Source organism: Natator depressus, chromosome 9, assembly GCF_965152275.1.
Source record: "Natator depressus isolate rNatDep1 chromosome 9, rNatDep2.hap1, whole genome shotgun sequence".
NCBI lineage: Eukaryota > Metazoa > Chordata > Testudines > Cheloniidae > Natator > Natator depressus.
In genome coordinates, this window is record NC_134242.1 from 101,810,870 (window position 1) to 101,830,491 (window position 19,622).

General features: G+C 42.7%; 1 protein-coding gene and 1 pseudogene across 2 annotated transcripts in view; both read left to right on the forward strand.

Moving 5' to 3' along the window:
• OGT (O-linked N-acetylglucosamine (GlcNAc) transferase) overlaps positions 1-19,622 on the forward strand; it is a 79,733-nt gene that overhangs the window by 46,076 nt on the left and 14,035 nt on the right. For both annotated transcript variants that reach the window (XM_074962844.1, XM_074962845.1), the window contains exons 14-18: positions 3,520-3,609; positions 9,484-9,609; positions 13,910-14,080; positions 14,220-14,336; positions 14,420-14,587. In XM_074962844.1, coding sequence (XP_074818945.1) covers positions 3,520-3,609; positions 9,484-9,609; positions 13,910-14,080; positions 14,220-14,336; positions 14,420-14,587 — 672 coding nt within the window. The remainder of the gene's footprint in view (positions 1-3,519; positions 3,610-9,483; positions 9,610-13,909; positions 14,081-14,219; positions 14,337-14,419; positions 14,588-19,622) is intronic.
• LOC141993653 (protein FAM98A-like) lies at positions 4,843-5,959 on the forward strand (annotated as a pseudogene).

Here is a 19,622-nt window from a genome sequence, read left to right on the forward strand (position 1 = left end):
CTGTCAGCATAGTCTGTGTGGTATGTAGACTGTAATGGATTTTTTACCTTCAGTCCTTTTGGTATGATGTCCATCTGTTCCCCATGTTTATTCCCCCCCACTGTTCCTCATATGTTCTTGTCAGCTATTTCCCCATGTTTATTTCTCTCTCCCCCACCCCCTCCCACCCTTCCTCAGACGTTCTTGTCAACAGCTGGAAATGGCTCACCTTTTTTTTTTTTCTCCCCCGCTCTCCTGCTGGTAATAGCTCACCTTACCTGATCACTCTCGTTACAGTGTGTATGGTAACACCCATTGTTGCATGTTCTCTGTGTGTATAAATCTCCCCACTGTATTTTCCAATGTATGCATCCAATGAAGTGAGCTGTAGCTCACGAAAGCTTATGCTCAAATAAATTTGTTAGTCTCTAAGGTGCCACAAGTACTCCTTTTCTTTTTGCAAATACAGACTAACACAGCTGCTGCTCTGAAACCAATCACATCATAGTTCCTTTACTGTGCCAGGACTTCCAATTGCGTTCATATACAAGCACCTAAGATAACTAGCCAATTGCCCTACTTGGTCAGTATGAATTGGGAGGCCTCCCCTGTTGCATCCTTCTTGTGTTTCTTCCTCGTATCTCACTTCCCCACTTACCTCAGGGGTTAGGTCTCCATCCCCCAGCAAACCTAGTTTAAAGCCCTCCTCACTAGGTTAGCAAGCCTGCCTGCAAAGATGCTCTTCCCTCTCTTCGTTAGGTGGATCCCATCTTTTCCTAGCAATCATAGAATCATAGAATATCAGGGTTGGAAGAGACCTCAGGAGGTCATCTAGTCCAACCCCCTGCTCAAAGCAGGACCAATCCCCAATCAAATCATCCCAGCCAAGGCTTTGTCAAGCCTGACCTTAAAAACTTCCAAGGAAGGAGATTCTACCAGCTCCCTAGGTAACGCATTCCAGTGTTTCACCACCCTCCTAGTGAAAAAGTTTTTCCTAATATCCAACCTAAACCTCCCCCACTGCAACTTGAGACCATTACTCCTTGTCCTGTCCTCTGCTACCACTGAGAATAGTCTAGAACCATCCTCTCTGGAACCACCTCTCAGGTAGTTGAAAGCAGCTATCAAATCCCCCCTCATTCTTCTCTTCTGCAGACTAAACAATCCCAGTTCCCTCAGCCTCTCCTCATAAGTCATGTGTTCCAGACCCCTAATCATTTTTGTTGCCCTTCGCTGGACTCTCTCCAATTTGTCCACATCCTTCTTGTAGTGTGGGGCCCAAAACTGGACACAGTACTCTAGATGAGGCCTCACCAATGTCGAATAGAGGGGAACGATCACGTCCCTCGATCTGCTCGCTATGCCCCTACTTATACATCCCAAAATGCCATTGGCCTCCTTGGCAACAAGGGCACACTGCTGACTCATATCCAGCTTCTCGTCCACTGTAACCCCTAGGTCCTTTTCCGCAGAACTGCTGCCTAGCCATTCGGTCCCTAGTCTGTAGCTCTGCATTGGGTTCTTCCGTCCTAAGTGCAGGACCCTGCACTTATCCTTATTGAACCTCATCAGGTTTCTTTTGGCCCAATCCTCCAATTTGTCTAGGTCCCTCTGTATCCTATCTCTGCCCTCCAGCATATCTACCACTCCTCCCAGTTTAGTATCATCCGCAAATTTGCTGAGAGTGCAATCCACACCATCCTCCAGATCATTTATGAAGATATTGAACAAAACCGACCCCTGGGGCACTCCACTTGACACTTGAATCCTTTTTCCTGGAACAGGAGCCTCCATTTCCTACATTAATACTTAGAGTAAACTAGACTAGTATGAAGGAAGCAGTACCACTTAGTGGCTAAAGTGGACTGAAGCTCAAATCTGAGTTCCGTTCCCAACTATGTCACAAGTTCAGTGTGTGACTGAGCACGTGACTTAATGTCTCTAGCAAAATAAGGATACTGCCTACCTTTGTAAAGTATTGTGAGATCTTTACTTAAAGCCAAAATACTTAAGTGTTGGTTTTATTCGCAAAGACGCTTTATTTACTAGATCAGTCAGAACAGACTGACACTTCCCCAGGTCACAACATCTGCTTGAGTTCAAAACACTGACAGCTGACTTAATCAACCTAAACCTTCATATATACTTTGAAAACTTGTTCCCCAAGTCCCTTTCTCTTTGCCTCTCTTATGGTGACGCTTGTGATGTTCAGATACATCATTATCTTCCTGATAAAGAAACACAAAAAGTTACTACTACTTTCAGATTAGCTGACAGATATAAAAATAGCAAATTTATATCAGACTGATACCTTGTTATCTTCATGAAAGAGCTGCTTAGTTAAAGCACTACATTTGGAAATTTTAACAAGTTAACTTTTTTTTTTTTTAATCTCTGGTACAAGCATTAATGGTGGCAAGAAGTCAGTAAATACCTATGTTGGCTTCTAAGCAGTGTGTGGCAGCGATGCATCTTAACTTGTTCTGGAGTGAGGATGTTGTTTCACTATCTACCAACGAAAAGATAAACCCCAAACAGAACTTGAATCCACTGTTTCATGCTGAAGTCAGCACCTTGCCCTCTAAACCAGTGGTTCTCAAACTGATTTGATTGAGCCCCGCTTCTTTGTGTCTGTCTGTAGTCATTTATGGCTTCCCACCCACAAGTACATATATCGCCACCCAGCTCTGAAGGCAGAGCAGTGGCTGCTGGCTGAGCGCCCCGCTCTGAAAGCAGCACTGCGCCAGCAGCAACATAGCAGTGTAAAGGAGTCAACAGGATACTTAGCATCCAATTGCTACCCTTACTTCTGCACTGCCGCTGCAGGGCTGGCATCCTGCCACCTTCAGCTGAGAGATTTGAGGGCGTCCTGCCACCTCCAGCCGGGGGGGAGGAGTGCCGAAGCTCAGGTGTTATCCCCACTTCCTGGATGTGCACAGCCCTTATGCACGAGCCCCAGCCACCTTGGGCTGACAGCCACCGCTCTTCACAAAAGAAAAAAGCACACAGCTCACACCTCCCTCGTAGTTTGAGAACCGCTGCACTAGACTAATTGGGTTCATGCAGGTTGACTGTTTGAATCAGTGACCAGTAAATATTAGATTTACTGAAGGTAAAAATGTTTACATACCTTGTCACCCTTTGCTTTTGACACTGGATCCATTTCACACTTTTAACTGGAGAGTTGCATACTGCTTTCTCCAGAACTTACTCAGTTTGGCTGGAGAGTCAATAAAGAAAAATGGGCTGAATGTATTATCAATCTAAAAGTGAGACCACTTGTGAAATTGTTACACTTCCAACAAACTCTTAAGCTGCTTATATGCAATTTTCGTAACCCTTATTTAGGATTTTTCGTGTTCAAAGCACTTACAAAATAGCTGGCTAATGTTTGTGTAAAATAAAATTAAACTTAGTCCTAAACAATTTCCTCTCTTTAATGAGGATAATGTAGAGTAATTACATAGCATTTATGATGAAATTGTAGTCAATAGACTAATTTCAAGTATTTATATTAACTTGTGGTGCTGTATATCCCAGGTGTTCTGTTATGCCCTCAGCCCTGATGATGGGACAAACTTCCGTGTAAAGGTGATGGCAGAAGCAAATCATTTCATTGACCTCTCCCAGGTGAGCTTTCATTCTTTTGAATTCGCAGCATGTTTTTCAGAAATGGAGATCTCAACCTGTGGTTAAGGATCCTGGTCACAGTGAATTTCTTGGAGCACAAATTATGCTCCCAGGTAATGGTAAGAGTGATCTTCAGAATTCTTTTGTGGTAGTGTATGTCAGCAGTTTCATTGTTATGGAGAGAATCGATGGGCATTGTGTGAACTTTAAGTGTGACTATTGGAATTTTATTGATGTGAGTGCTGGTTGTGGATTAAAACAATAGTCATGCACATAGCCTAAGTTGGTCGAGGAGACTTGCTACACTGGTTGAATATTTAGGGCTTGATTCTTAGGTACATTAAAGCTGTTGTATGCTACTCAAACAATATAAAGCCTAGCATGACTGAGCAAGTTGGTGAAAGATTCCCCCTGCATAGTGGAATAACTGAGAGATTTAGTCACTGGAGCAGCTTCTACCTCCATCACCTCTTGGATCGAAGGTATGTGGCAAAGGTTTTACTACATCTTAAATGATCCTCAGATGCAGAAGCAATCCCTGGGGTCCAAGGATGGCTGTAAATTAGAGTAGTCCTGCAAATCCTCTAATACACATTGGAGCTGGGACTGGCCTGGCAGCTGGACAGCAGCAGGGGATAGCTTAAATTCATCCCTTTGGACCATGCAATATGCAGCTGATGTGCCACTTAGCTCTTGAATAAAAATGGTGTATCTGCTAAATTGACATCAACAGAAATGCTGTTCTTCAAGAGATCCTCTGCATACTTGCACTTGCAAAATGCGTTCCCAAAGCTGCTGATCTTCAGGAACAATTTGGAAAGCACTGCCTGTTGAGTATTTCTCTCAGAACTGAACATTTAATACCTAGCGTGGACCCCGTTCAGCTGTACACAGTTGTTGTGAGCATTACAAACACCTCGCACCTTCTCCTGCAGTATTTACATAGCTGATACGAGAGCCGCCGCACTGATGCCATGCAAGCAGCCCTGCTGGACAGATGTAGAGCAGAGCAATTCACAGTTGCTGACGACAGTTTCACATCACCTTGACACAGCTGAGCTCCATTTCTAAGCCCAGGAAACAAGTACTGAATGGTGGGACTGCATCATTATGCAGATATGGGATGGCGAGCAATGACTCAAGCAGCTCCCGGTGCCGGGTGAGAGATCAGGCTGGGGGCCTGCTCCCCTCCCCTCCCATCTCACTCTGACACGCCAACCCGGCAGTCGGCTTGGTAACTGCTTGCGCAGAGTGCCAGCTTTGTCCTTTGCAAGGAAACAAGCCGGTGGGTGCCAGGGCAGAGGATGGAGTTCAAGCTCGTGGAGAGCGACATCCTGGAGTCGTTGGAGGATCTAGGTTACAAAGGTCCATGGTTAGAAGATGAAGCACTGACTCAAGCAGTCTCTGGTGGAGCCAGTTCCTCTGAATTTACCAAACTTGCTACTTGGCTGGTATCTGAGTTAAGGCTATATTGTAAACTAGAAGAAAATGTGCAAGCTACTAACAGTCCAAGTGAAGCAAAAGAGTTCCAACTTGAAGTGAGTGGGCTACTGGAGGAAGTGAACTGTCCATATGCATCATTAACATCAGGAGATGTGACAAAACGCCTTCTTAATTAGAAGAATTGCCTCCTGCTGCTCACATACCTCATCTCAGAACTGGAAGCTGCCAAAATGCTATGTGTGAATGCCCCTCCAAAAAAAGCACAAGAAGGAGGTGGTAGCGAGGTCTTTCAGGAGATTAAAAGGCAGTTGTATTGCATTAGGCGTGTCCAAGACTCTGGCCAACATAACTGTGTTCCAGTTGTTCAGTGGAATCAGGGGAAAAAAACTAAAAGAAACCTTAGCAAAGGTTCCACATGGCCATGTTGGAAAACCTTTACTGAAGAAACCATTGGGACCAGCTTATTGGGAAAAAATTGAAACAATTAACCAAGCCATAGCCAATGAGTATGAAGTTTGGACAAAACTGTTAGTGAAACGTTTGGATGTAACTGTGCAGTCCTTTGGCTGGTCAGCTAGAGCTAAGAGTCAAACAGAGAAACTGGCTAAAGTCTACCAACCCAAATGTGCCTTAACTACCAAGTGCACTATTTCCATTGCTCACCTCTTGGCAGCTCAGCAAGATTGTCAAAGATTATGAGGATAAGCAGTGGGTCTATCCAAGAAAAGACTGTGTGTGCCATTAATAAGGTATTAATGGGCAGAATACCTGACAGAGGGGGCAGACCAAATGAAACTGAGCCTCCACCTCCTGAGATGCCACCATGGCAGAAAAGACAAGATGGTCTTCCAAGCAAAGTGGAGGAAGAGGTGGCTATGAATCATCATCATGGCTGCAGAACTTTTGAATGCGTAAGGCCGCTTTCCAGCAACTCTGTGAAGAGCTTTCCCCAACCCTGAACCACAGCAATACAAAAATGAGAGCTGCTCCGATAGTGGAGAAGCTAGTGGTGATAACTCTGTGAAAGCTTGCAACGCCAGACTGCTACTTGTCAGTGGGGCAGTTTTTGATTTTGGGGTAATTCAGGAGCTCCAGATGGAGCCATATTCCCCTCTTACTATTCTTCCTACCTTTCCTTTTCATCAGGATGTGGCTTGGATCACAGGACATTGCTGCTGTGCTTTGTGGGTGTGCAGGAGATTGTTGTAGCCCAGAAAGCCATCTATACTGATACATTATGCTCAGAAGTTGAAAAGCTCTCTGTTACCTGGTGCCAATAATGTCTCCCCCAGAATCTGCATCTCTGTAATCTGATTTGAACTATTATACTTAGTCTTTGAGCCTCTCATTGTCAGCCCATCTTGGAATAACCATGTTGTCGATTCTGCTGTCTTCAGTCATCCCACCAACTGGAGATTCCTGAAAGATCTGGTTAACTTCTTCCCACCAAGTGGAGAACCCGCTCCATTGTGGGACCTTAACCAGGTGCTGACAGGATTGATGGACTTGTCTTTTGAGCCCTTGGGAAGTACACTTTTTCCCCCTCTGCCAGTCACTGAAGAGAACATTTTTAATCTCTTGCCTCTGCAGGAAGAGTTAGTTACAGGCTTCAGTGGCTGATCAGCCACTTTGTCATAATCCACCATGAGAGAGCTGTCCTACACACTCATCCTGCAAAGGTGGTATTGGAGGGCCACGTGAATGGGATTGCGCTAATACCCCAGTGTTCTTCCTCAAATCCCATTTTTTGCCCAAAGGAAGTTGGACTCTTACCCTACATGTCAGAAGAACTAAGGTTTTTATTTGGATAGGATTTAGGCCTCCAAGTAGCCTCCACTTCTTTGTAGCCTTTGGGGATCAGGGTAAATGAAGTGCCATTTTCATTCAGTAGTTGTCTATGCATATTAGGACAATATCTCCATGCAGAATCATTTATCTAAGATGTTAATACCTCAGGACCTTACTACTTCTTGAAGGAGCCTCTCAGGCAGCAGTCATGACATGCTTCAGTAATGTTTCATCTCAGAAATCTGCAGGGCTGCTACAGGACTGGAGGTGTGTGTGTGTGTGTGTGTGTGTGTGTGTGTGTGTGTGCCAACAGTGTACTGCTGTCCTAACTTGGCACTTAGATTTGTTGTCCACTTTGCAAGGGCTGTTATGCAATCCTTCTTATAACACCTTAACCCATCTTCCTGGGGGTTATATTGCTCACTGGACTCCCATAATTAAATATACAGAGGCTGCCTAAAATTAAAGTAGTTGCTTACCATATTAACTGGTGAGTCTTCTTTGAGTGTTTGCTCATATCTATTCCAATTAGGTGTGCACGCGCTGTGCGCATGGCCATTGGAAACTTTTCCCCTAGCAGCATCCATCGGGTCGGCTGTGGAGCCTCCTGGAGTGGCGCCTGCACAGCACTCAATATATACCTCAGCCAACCCGGGGCCCCCTCAGTTCCTTCTTACTGCCCGTGACGGTTGTTGGAACTGTGGCATCTTGCTCTGCAAGTTCTCCATGTTTCTCTAGCTCTATAGATAGTTTGTTTGGTTTGTAGTTAGTTAGTGGTAGTTGGGTTGGTGAGTAACTGTTTTTTCTTTGAATAGTTATCCCTATGGGTGCTCTGCTTCAGGAGCACATGCGCACTCGTGCGTCTTTGATCGGAAACTTTCGGTTGCAGCCTGTGTTCTGTGTGCTTGTGCTATGAGCTGAGGGTACCTAGGGAAGATCAGACCCACCACTGGTCCTAGTCCTCCTCAACCACCTGTAGCCTGAGATGGAACCTTGTGTCTGTTGGTTAGCTTTGCTAATCCAGCGTTCTTCTTACCCTGCTTGTATTTCTTTTTATTTCAATGTAGTTGTTTTTAACCTGTTTTCTTTCACATTCCGCCCATCTTGGGGCGGCATTCCCTTTTTCCCCCAGTTTCCTGGTTGCCGGCTCCTTGTCTGCCTTAGTTCCCTTGTTTAGTGTTCTCTTTCAGCTCAGGGTATGTTCAACCCCAGGTTTTAAACCTTGCCATGTGTGCAACAGATCTCTTTCCCTCAGCGACGGACATTGCAGTTGCCTTGGGGAGGCCCATATCCTGTCTAAACATAGGGTCTGCACTGGCTTCAAGATCTGATCTAGGAAGTTGCAGAAAGACAGGCTCATGTTACTCCTCATGGAGTGATCCTTGAGACCAGCTACTGATTCATGTCTGCAGTCCTCCAGGTTTCCCCAAGAGGTCCAGGACACAGTTGAAGATTTCCCTTTTGAATGTCTCAAGCTTTTTTCTGTGGCACTGCTGAAGTCCCTCCACTCGCTATAGGATTCAGGAGCCGCCTCTTGATCATTGGGCATCTACGCTAATTGTGACAAAAAGGAAATGATCACAGACAGCTTAAAGATCTTGTCCCGCACAGTACATATTAGAGGATGGCAGAACCACCCAGGGAGTAGGTTCAGTTTCAGAGGGAAAATTTCTCATCCACTGTCACCACCCAGCCAACAGCTTCCAGCAAACTTTTTTTTTTTATACGTTGGTTGAAAGCCATGACTCACTCCACCACCTGGACCTGTTGCTGCATCATCCTTTCCAAAGGGATTCTTTCCCATTTCAGAACATCATTGGAAAAGTCATTACATCAGGCTACACCATTCACTTCAGACCTGAGTGTATTTATTGGCAGCTCATAGTCATCCTGTGATCAATGTGATGTGGCCATGAAAAAGGCTAATGCAGTCCTAGGATGCATTAGGCAAGATATTTCCAGTAGAAACAGGGAAGTGTTAGTACCATTATACAAGGTATTGGTGAGACCTCATCTGGAATACTGTGTGCAATTCTGGTCTCCCATGTTTTAAGATGAATTCAGACTGGAACAGGTGCAGATAAAGGCTACTAGGGATCTGTTTATAAGAGTGGGTGGGTGAGGGTCTGTGGCCTGCAATGTGCAGGAGGTCAGACAAGATGATCGTGATAGTCCCTTCTGACCTTAGTCAGAGTCTGTGAAAGCAGCTTTCTCACCAACATAATTGATAAGTATCAGAGGGATAGCGTGTTAGTCTGGATCTGTAAAAGCGGCAGAGTTCTGTGGCACCTTATAGACTAACAGATGTATTGGAGAATAAGCTTTCATGGGTGAATACTCACTTCTCTAGCTCTCTGGGCCTGCTATCATACCAAATGTCTGAGGGAACTTGGACATGCTTGCCCTCGGAGTATTTTTTCAGGGTTAACTGAGTGACTGTTGTCACTCATAGCATCTTTATTTGGGGGAAGTGGATATGAGAAACTTGAGCTAGCTGTAAATTTAATCTGAACTATATAGTGCTGTTTAAAGTTTTTCTATATATTAAACTTGTTGGTGTGCTGACTTCTAATCTTGCTTTTGGCCTTTCAGTGATAAAGTAAGAATAATTAGTAATGTATGTTCTTGATTCTTGTATTTTAGATACCATGTAATGGAAAGGCAGCAGATCGCATTCATCAGGATGGGATACACATCCTCATTAACATGAATGGCTATACTAAGGGAGCCCGTAATGAGCTGTTTGCTCTCAGACCAGCACCTATCCAGGTAAAGGAATTAAACAGTGTTTGGAGAGCTCTGTCTGATGTAAGAGCATTGCTCAGCATGGTCATAGAACAGGCTGGTTTCTCTCTCCTCTCCTTTAAGTTAGGAGTGCTGTGGAAATGGCATGCTGATCCATACAGGACTGAATGAAAGTGAGCATTGCTCTGTAAGGAGTAGTGTATGAATAAAATAATTGTTTGGTTTATATACAATTAGCTCCCTTTTTCCAATATTTATATGGAAATATAAATTTATATGGAAATATAAATATAAATATAAAAGCTGCCTCTGTGGAATTTATTTCCATGAACAAGAATAATTCCATACAGGTTGAGTACATGATTGAATAAGCACAATAGTTTTTGGTAACACAGCATCAGATAATGCTGTAAACATTGTGCTGAACCAGGTGCGGTTTGAACATGCTGTGGTATACTGACACCAAAGTCCTTACAGTGCATATATGTGAACATACCATGTTCAAATTAAAATAACTCAATACCAACACATAGTGGAAGATTAATGCTACTAAGAGGAAACCCTGGATGGTGGAAATACTCAAGGTAGTGACATTTTAAATATATAGGTGAGCTGGAACTGTTGGATACACCTTTAATCTGTTGTAGATGAGCTACATTTTAAGTTAGTGATCTCAAGCCATGTTATAAAATTCTATAAAGCAAATTTATTTCATTCTGCCATACAAAAGTGTTAGAGCAGTTTACTGTTATCAATATGTGGATACTTACAGGATCTGCAATACTGTAGTATCCTGATGCCTCTCATCGTTAATGGATTTTATCCTCGCAATACTCCTGGTAGGCAGGGATATTTCATTCCATCGATAAGGAATGGAGAGACAGGGCAGGGCACATCAGGGTGTGGTGGTGGAACTGGGAATTGAATTCTGGTCTCAAGTGTCAGTCCAGTGTCCTGTGTGCTAGGCCATCTTCCAATCCTTCACTGCTGCTGTATTGTTGGATAATTGTGTCCTTGGTTTAAAATGCACACTGGATTGATTGAGTTATTTGAACTCATTCTGCACTTGGAGGCTTTCTGTGGCCAACATAGAACTGCCATTTCCAAAGTTTTTCTGAAAAAATACTGGAAAAAAGTAAGTAGCAAGAGATAGCTGTCGTGTTTGTGATTTATTTTACCTTGCCTTAGGTGTGCTAAAACCTTTTAGTACAGATAAGGAGACAGGGTTCCTCAAGAGCACAAATATTCTTGAAGATACAGTTTGGCCTGTAGACTTTTAATTCTTTAAGGGTACTGTGTACACAGAATTCTCACTCCTCTGTCTCTGTCTCCAATATGAGACTAGGGAGGTCCCAAAGCTAAACAGTCTTGGACTGTTGCAGCATGCACACACATCAGCAGGTAAGCTATTCTTGCCTTGCAGCATGAGTGGTACTTTTCATTAGCAGGGCCCTACCAAATTTATGGTCCATTTTGGTCAATTTCATGGTCATAGGATTTTAAAAATCATAAATGTCATGATTTCAGTTATGTACATCTAAAATTTCACAGTGTTGTAATTGTAGGGGTCCTGACCCAAAAAGAAGTGTGTGTTGGGGGTGCGGAGGGGGGTCACAAGGTTATTGAAGGATGGGTTGTAGTATTGCTACCCTTACTTCTGTGCTGCTCCTGGCAGCAGTGTTGCCTTCAGATCTGGGTAGCTGGAGAGTGGCGGTTGCTGGCCGGGATCCCAGCTCTAAAGGCAGAGCTGTCGCAAGCAGCAGTACAGATGTAAGGATGGCCTGGTATGGTATTTCCACCCTTACTTCTGCGCTGCTTCTAGCAGGGCACTGCCTTCAGAGCTGGGTGCCCAGCCAACAGCCGCCCGACGTAAGGGTGGCAATACCATGACCTCCCTAAAATAACTTTGCAACCCCCTTACAACTCCCTTTTGGACCCCAATTTGAGAAACGCTGAAATCTGTATAGTATAGGGTAAAAGCACGCAAAAGACCTGGTCTCCTTCCGTGAAATCTAAATTCATGGTCCGTGACACGTTTTTCATGGCCATGAATTTGGTAGGACCCTATTCATTAGTGCTTTCACTTCTGATTTTTCCTACAGATAGTTGAGCAGCTCCTTCTGATTGCTCCTGTTAGCAGCCATAGCTAGTGAGCCTGCTGGTAGGTGATGGATTAATCTTGAGGTTTCCTTGGGATTTTACATCCTTGTTTCATCTAGTCTTTTTGCAGATTAAAATAAAAATAGATGAAATACACTGGTAGTGAAGAGGTATGCTAATTGAGGAACATATTCAGTGGTATTGTGGAATGCCATATCGAGGGATTCTTGTGGTCAGTCACCTCAGTAGTGACCTACTCTGATGCATAATCCAATCTGTGGTCCTAATGTTTTCTCTGACCTTTTGATACCAGTTGATGTGCAAAAGGAGAGAGCTGCCCCTTTTACCCATCCATTTCAGAACCTTGCTAAGTGGGATAGATAGGTTCTCAGATTGGCGCCTGTGGCGGTTCAATGATGAGACAGAACACAGGTTTATCCAAGCAAGCAAGCTGGTTAGCTGAAAAGGGCTGCCCCCTGTCAGCTTTCCACCTTCCCTTTTATTATATTTCTCCCCCCTGCGCATTACCTACTTCCACCGCAAAAAGACACAACAAAGGAATACATGACTTTGATTAATATTCTTATTTTCCAGCCTCTATCTACTACAATCCTAATTCTCAGGCCTTGAGGCCAGGCCAAGGAAGCTTCCCACGATTACTGTCCTTTAATTAACTTCCCAGGGTTCATATCTGGTCCTCGTCCTTGGATGGAGCAATGTGTTGCTCCTACACAACGGTCAGGGTGTGCCCTGACTGTTTCCAGGTGGATGGACTAAACATGAACCCTTCAGGCGCCCATCACCATGGCATCTGTACGCCTCCAAGAGTAAGAACAACAATCTGCCTTTTGCCAGTAGGGAAGGAAGACGTAGATTTTTGTTCCTTGTCCAAGCATAAGTGTGTGTAAGTGTACTGGTTGCAGAAGCGTTTCTGCAAAACAATGGGAGTAGTCTTATTTACTAGATGCTGATTTTGGTGACTGGCACTGAACAGCCTTGTATCCTATAAAGCAGATCTGAATCAGTTGAGTCGTCGGTGGGTAGATGTTTCAATTAGTTGGTCTGAGAAAAGGATAGTTTAAGCCAAACACCACCTTGAATGTCCTTCTGTGAGGTTCTTGAAGCAGTGCAAATGCTGGTCTGTTAGACGTTTTGGACTCGCTGCTCTACTGTTGCAGCCGTATGTGATAACTGTTTTTTCAAAAGAGCCAACCGGCCCAAAGAAGACCTATAAATGTGTGAAAATTGTCATTGACTGTAAAATGATTTATGGGTTTTCATTTAATTTTGGGCTTGTTCACTATTACCATCTCACCTCCATTTAACTAGTAGTGGTTGTGAACCCTTTCCTCTTTGCAGGGTTCCTTTGGGACTGCATCCCTCTTGGATGTTCAGGAAACCCTGTGTGCCTAGCTCTTCTTGTCTACTTGGGGCAATCTGCTCCTTATTTCCCCTCCCCTCTGGAAAAAGCAGAAGTGGCTCGAGCCTTTCCTCCCACAACAAAAAAGCAGCATCTCCTAACTCTCTGCTCTTGGCTATTCCCCTTCCCTTCTAGCATTGCTGCTGCTATGTAAGCTGCTAGGTTCCTTCTCCCAACCTATCCCACCCCCACATATATCCAGAGGAGGAACCAGTGGCTTCCTGGCCCTGCTTGTGTGGATGAAATGTCTGTTTTTAACACCCTGCTGAATGCAGTGGGACAAATCCAACCTATGCTGTCGTACAGTACACTAATCAAAGGAGGAAGAGACTAACGGTAAAAAAAATTTAAAGCATCTTATGTCCTTTTGACTTTCAATGAGACTTAGGTTCATAAGTCACATGAGCAGCATGGAGAATTACCTTAAATCTCGACAAGGGGGAGAGAAACCTGAGGACCATCTAATTCCAGGCCACTGCAGTCTCCAAACAGGTCAAAGAAACTGAGGTGACTGGTTAATACCCAGCTTCATAACTGAGTATAGCTGACTCTGTGTCCTTGATGGATTTCTGGCCATAATTGTCACAGGGTGTGGGTTTTTTTGTTTTTTTGTTTTTGTTTTTTTAATTTTTCATTATTCCAATGATTGGCGACAGTTCTCTCATTTTGTCGGGTTTCAGCCATTTGAGAATCCGTGTGAGAACCTTGGTAGAGAGATGCTGAATCAGAGCAGGTTATACAGTCGCACGTATGGTTTGTCCACACTTGAGATTAAAATCAGTTGCTTTTTGGCTTGGCTTGTAGGCTATGTGGCTGGGATACCCTGGAACCAGTGGAGCGCTGTTCATGGATTATATCATCACAGATCAAGAAACTTCCCCAGTTGATGTGGCAGAGCAATATTCTGAGAAACTGGCTTACATGCCAAACACTTTCTTTATTGGAGACCATGCTAATATGTTTCCCCACCTGAAGGTAAGAGACAGCAATGGAAAGGAAAGCCGATAGTAATGATTATCTAGTGGGGACTTGCACTTCTCTAGGAACTTATATTCAGTACAGTAATTTGGCAATAGAATGTTGTAAATTGAAACTTGTTTTTCTTGATCCACAGAAAAAAGCAGTCATTGATTTCAAGTCCAATGGCCATATTTATGATAACAGGATTGTTTTGAATGGCATAGACTTGAAGGCATTCCTTGACAGCCTCCCTGATGTCAAAATTGTTAAGGTGAGAACTTCACTTCTTTGCACTCTGCCCTAGTAGACTGAACGCAGCATTTTCTCACTGATGAATCTTGCACGATTTCTTAGATGAAGTGCCCTGATAGTGGAGACAATGCAGACAGCAATGCTGCCCTCAGTATGCCAGTCATTCCTATGAATACAATTGCAGAAGCTGTGATTGAGATGATTAATCGTGGACAAATTCAGATAACAATCAATGGATTCAACATTAGCAATGGACTAGCAACTACACAGGTGAGGCCAAGTAGGATAGAAAACTGTTTTTCTCCTCCCTCTTTATTCCCTTGTAACTTCTCTTCCCTCCATCTTGAGTCAATATTTTATTTTTTCTCATAATATAAATTAATCCCTTGAGTTTTTAAATGATTTTGTTACTCTTCTTTGAATTTTCTTCATTTTAGCTACCTGTTGTGAAAAAGGGGACAAACATAATGCAGATTTCTGGGTCTGATCATGCCAGTGCTGTGTAGCTGGACAAATTACATGTTTTGCCTTTCCATATGCAGTTCTAAATCACATTAGTTCTTCTTCTTGCCAGATCACATTGCAAGCTCATATCTAATTACCCTCTCAATCTTCCCACTTAAACTGTTTTAGACATTGCCATACAGCTGTCTTAATTTGCATTTTTTCAGATGTAATGTTTTTCTGCCCATATTTCTAAAGTCTCTGGGTTCTATTATATCTTCAGAACACTTCTGAATTACCATTGTGTGTGAATTTTCTTAAGTCTTCCAAATGATTAAAGATGTAATATGACTGGATGTAATTAATTGAAGCACCCCACTAGATAAACCTCAACTCAATATGTAATTTTTTGTTCCTTGTTTATGGCCCTCTAATCCGTCCTCACTATGTATGACCATGTCCTATTAAAGCCAGTTGTTTTAAGTGCTGATCCTGTGCTTATTGCTGTACAAGACCAATGTACATATAGTCCTTGCCCCAAGGAGTTTACTATCTAAAACAGTTAAGAAACCAGAGGAACTACAAGAGATTGCAAGATAGCGTATTTAAAATTTTAAGTGGCCTCTGCACATTCCCACACTTGGGATATGTTGGTGGTGTAGCTTGGACTGATGGAACCTTCTAATAGCAAGGTCTAGTGGAACATGCTCGTGCCTTCAGAGCCATAAGGGAAGGAGCAGAACATCTGAAAAGTAGACTGTGAAAGGGGTTGTGGCACACTGTCCACCTCAGTTCCTTCTAACACTGGTAACAGATGGACCAGCAGCCTAGCTGGGTCCTTGGACCCACATTTGCACAAGTTCATCATTCCTGGGGTCAGTGCTGCCTTATTTTGCTTAGTTATTTTCTTGTTTTTTTTTAACAAAATACTCTGGCAAATGTCATTAGTTCTGACACATTGGAACCATAGATGGAGAAACCATAGTTCAAGAGAGATGCCTCTTGCTCTGCTGCTTTTCCTAATACAGATGCATATGTGCATTGTTTGGCTTCCTTTGAGGAAGGTCATTTGCCTTCTCATTGTTCCATATGCAGCACCTTCTCACTCTGGGCCGGAAAGGAGCATCAGAATCCTGTCCAAGCTGTATCATTGCAGGAAGCATTAGTGGGTAAACCTTCTGGTTCCAAAACACAGTGATAAGCCAGAACATAAGAACAGCCATACTGGGTGAGACCAAAGGTCCATCCAGCCCAGTATCCTGTCTACCGACAGTGGCCAATACCAGGCGCCCCAGAGGGAGTGAACCTAACAGGTAATGATCAAGTGATCTCTCTCCTGCCATCCATCTCCACCCTCTGACAAACAGAGGCTAGGGACACCATTCCTTACCCATCCTGGCTAATAGCCATTAATGGACTTAACCTCCATGAATTTATCCAGTTCTCTCTTATACCCTGTTTATAGTCCCAGCCTTCACAACCTCCTCAGGCAGGGAGTTCCACAGGTTGACTGTGCGCTGAGTGAAGAACTACTTCCTTTTATTTGTTTTAAACCGGCTGCCCATTAATTTCATTTGGTGGCCCCTAGTTCTTATATTATGGGAACAAGTAAATAACTTTTCCTTATTCACTTTCTCCACACCACTCATGATATTATAGACCTCTATCATATCATCCCTTAGTCTCCTCTTTTGCAAGCTGAAAAGTCCTAGCCTCTTTAATCTCTCCTCATATGGGACCCGTTCCAAAACCCTAATCGTTTTAGTTGCCCTTTTCTGAATCTTTTCTAATGCCAGTGTATCTTTTTTGAGATGAGGGGACCACATCTGTAAGCAGTATTCAAGATGTGGGCGTACATTTATATAAGGGCAATAAGATATTCTCCGTCTTATTCTCTATCCCTTTTTTAATGATTCCTAACATCCTGCTTGCTTTTTTACTGCCTCTGTACACTGCGTGGATGTCTTTAGAGAACTATCCATGATGACTCCAAGATCTTTCTCCTGATTAGTTGTAGCTAAATTAGCCCCATCATATTGTATGTATAATTGGGGTTATTTTTTCCAATGTGCATTACTTTTTATTTATCCACATTACATTACATTTCATTTGCCATTTTGTTACCCAAGCACTTAGTTTTGTGAGATCTTTTTGAAGTTCTTCACAGTCTGCTTTGGTCTTAACCATCTTGAGCAGTTTAGTATCATCTGCAAACTTTGCCAACTCACTGTTTACCCCTTTCTTCAGATCATTTATGAATAAGTTGAATAGGATTGGTCCTAGGACTGACCCTTGGGGAACACCACTAGTTACCTCTCTCCATTCTGAAAATTTACCATTTATTCCTATCCTTTTGTTCCCTGTTTTTTTTTTTTTTTTAAACCCGTTCTTTTAATCCATGAAAGGATCTTCCCTCTTATCCCATGACAACTTAATTTACGTAAGAGTCTTTGGTGAGAGACCTTGTCAAAGGCTTTCTGGAAATCTAAGTGCACTGTGTCCACTGGATCCCCCTTGTCCACATGTTTGTTGACCCCCTCAAAGAACTCTAATAGATTAGTAAGTCATGATCTCCCTTTACAGAAACCATATTGACTTTCGCGTAACAATTTATGTTCTTCTATGTGTGACAATTTTATTCTTTAGCCCGGTACTGATGTTAGACTTACCGGTCTGTAATTGCCAGGATCACCTCTAGAACCCTTCTTAAATATTGGCGTTATTAGCTATCTTCCAGTCATTGGGTACAGTATCTGATTTAAAGGACAGGTTACAAACCATAGTTAATAGTTGCACAATTTCACATTTGGGTTCTTTCAGAACTCTTGGGTGAATGCCATCTGGTCCTGGTGACTTGTTACTGTTAAGTTTCTTAGTTAGTTAATTCCAATACTTGAAGGACAGCCTCCGCTCAGACCCCTGATGGGATTGAAAAGCCCGGTAATGTCCCATTTCAGGTATTTGCCTCTGTGCCTGGAACAAAACCTAAGATCCCAGTCGTTGTGCATATGTAAAGATTAGATCCAACCAAACATGCTTTAAAATCAGCTGGTCTGGATTACTTGCATCCAAGAGTTTAAAAAGATCTGGCTGAAGAGCTTGCTGGACCGTAATGTTGATTTCCCCCCAGATGTTGATTCTGTCAAACTATCTTTTTTTTTTTTTTTTTAACTTAAATTATACTAATCTTGAAAAAGAAGTTGATATGATATACTTAATCAAAATGTCATGGAGGACCAAATCAAATGCCTTATAGAAGTTTAAGAATTTAGAACAATATAAAATTAACATGGCACACATTAAATGGATTAAAAGCTGGTTAACTGATAGCTCTTAAAATGTAATTGTAAATGGGGGATCATCATCGAGCAGCTGCTTTTGCAAAGTGGTCCTGCAGGGATCCGTTCTTGGACCTGTGCTGTTTAACTTTCATCAGTGACCTGGAAGAGAACATAAAATCATAACTGATAGTTTACAGATGACACAAATTGGAGTGGTAAATGATGGGCCACTGATAGAGTGATCTGGATTGCTTGGCAAGCTAAGTGTAAGTAAACATGTTTTAATATGGCTAAATGTACACGTATCTAGGAACAGAGTGTAGGCTATACTTACAGGATGAAGGACTCTATCCACCTTAACCCTTCAATCTTTTTTGGTCACTGCTTCCTAGGATAAACAGCTGAGTAACACTGTGGCCAAAAGAAAAAAGAAAAGGAGTACTTGTGGCACCTTAGAGACTAACCAGTTTATTTGAGCATGAGCTTTCGTGAGCTACAGCTCACTTCATCGGATGCATAGCATGAAGTGATGCTGTGCATCCGATGAAGTGAGCTGTAGCTCACGAAAGCTCATGCTCAAATAAACTGGTTAGTCTCTAAGGTGCCACAAGTACTCCTTTTCTTTTTTCTTTTTACGAATACAGACTAACACGGCTGTTACTCTGAAAACTGTGGCCAAAACGGCTAATATGCATTTGGCACTGGTGTGACCACTGCTGCAATACTGCATCCGGTTCTGGTATCCTCTTTGAATTGTGGATGTTGATAAATTAGCGAGGGTTCAGAGAAGAACCAGGAGAATACTTAAAGCTTAGAAAATATGCCTTTATAGTGAAAGACATAAGGAGCTCAGTCTACTTATAGCAACAAAGAGAAGATTAAGAGGCAACATGATGAGTCTTTTAGTATCTATGTGGGGAACAAATATTTGATCATGGATTCTTCAGTCTAACTGACGAAGGTCAGTCTAGATCAGGGGTTCTCAAACTGGGGGTTGGGACCCCTCGGAGGTCACGAGGTTATTACATGGGGGGTCGCGAGCTGTCAGCCTCCAGCATTTATAATGGTATTAAATATACTTAAAAGTGTTTTTAATGTGTAAGTGGGGTCGCTTGCTATGTGAAAGGGGTCACCAGTACAAAAGTTTGAGAGCCACTGGTCTAGATCCAAACGTCAAGATCCAATGTCTGGAAGTTAAAGATAGACAAATTCAGATTGGAAAATAAGATGTAAAATTTTAACAATAAGGGTAACTATCCAGTGGAACAGTTTTACCTACAGTTGTGGTGGATTCTCCATCTGTTTTTAAATCAAGATAAGATTTTTTTTTTAAAGATATATGCTCTAGTTCAGAAAGAATTATTTTGGGGGAAATTCTATGGTCTTTTTTATGTAGGAGGTTAGATTGTGAATTTTGGCTTTTCATATAATTAAGCCATTGTTATGACTCATAAAAAACACCTCAAATCCACACTTATACAGAATCAAACCACTCATGGTGTGACATCTTTTCTTGGATCGGGGAGCTAGAGATTGTAATCAACACTCTGTTCCAACATTTCAGACTGGAAGACCACCTT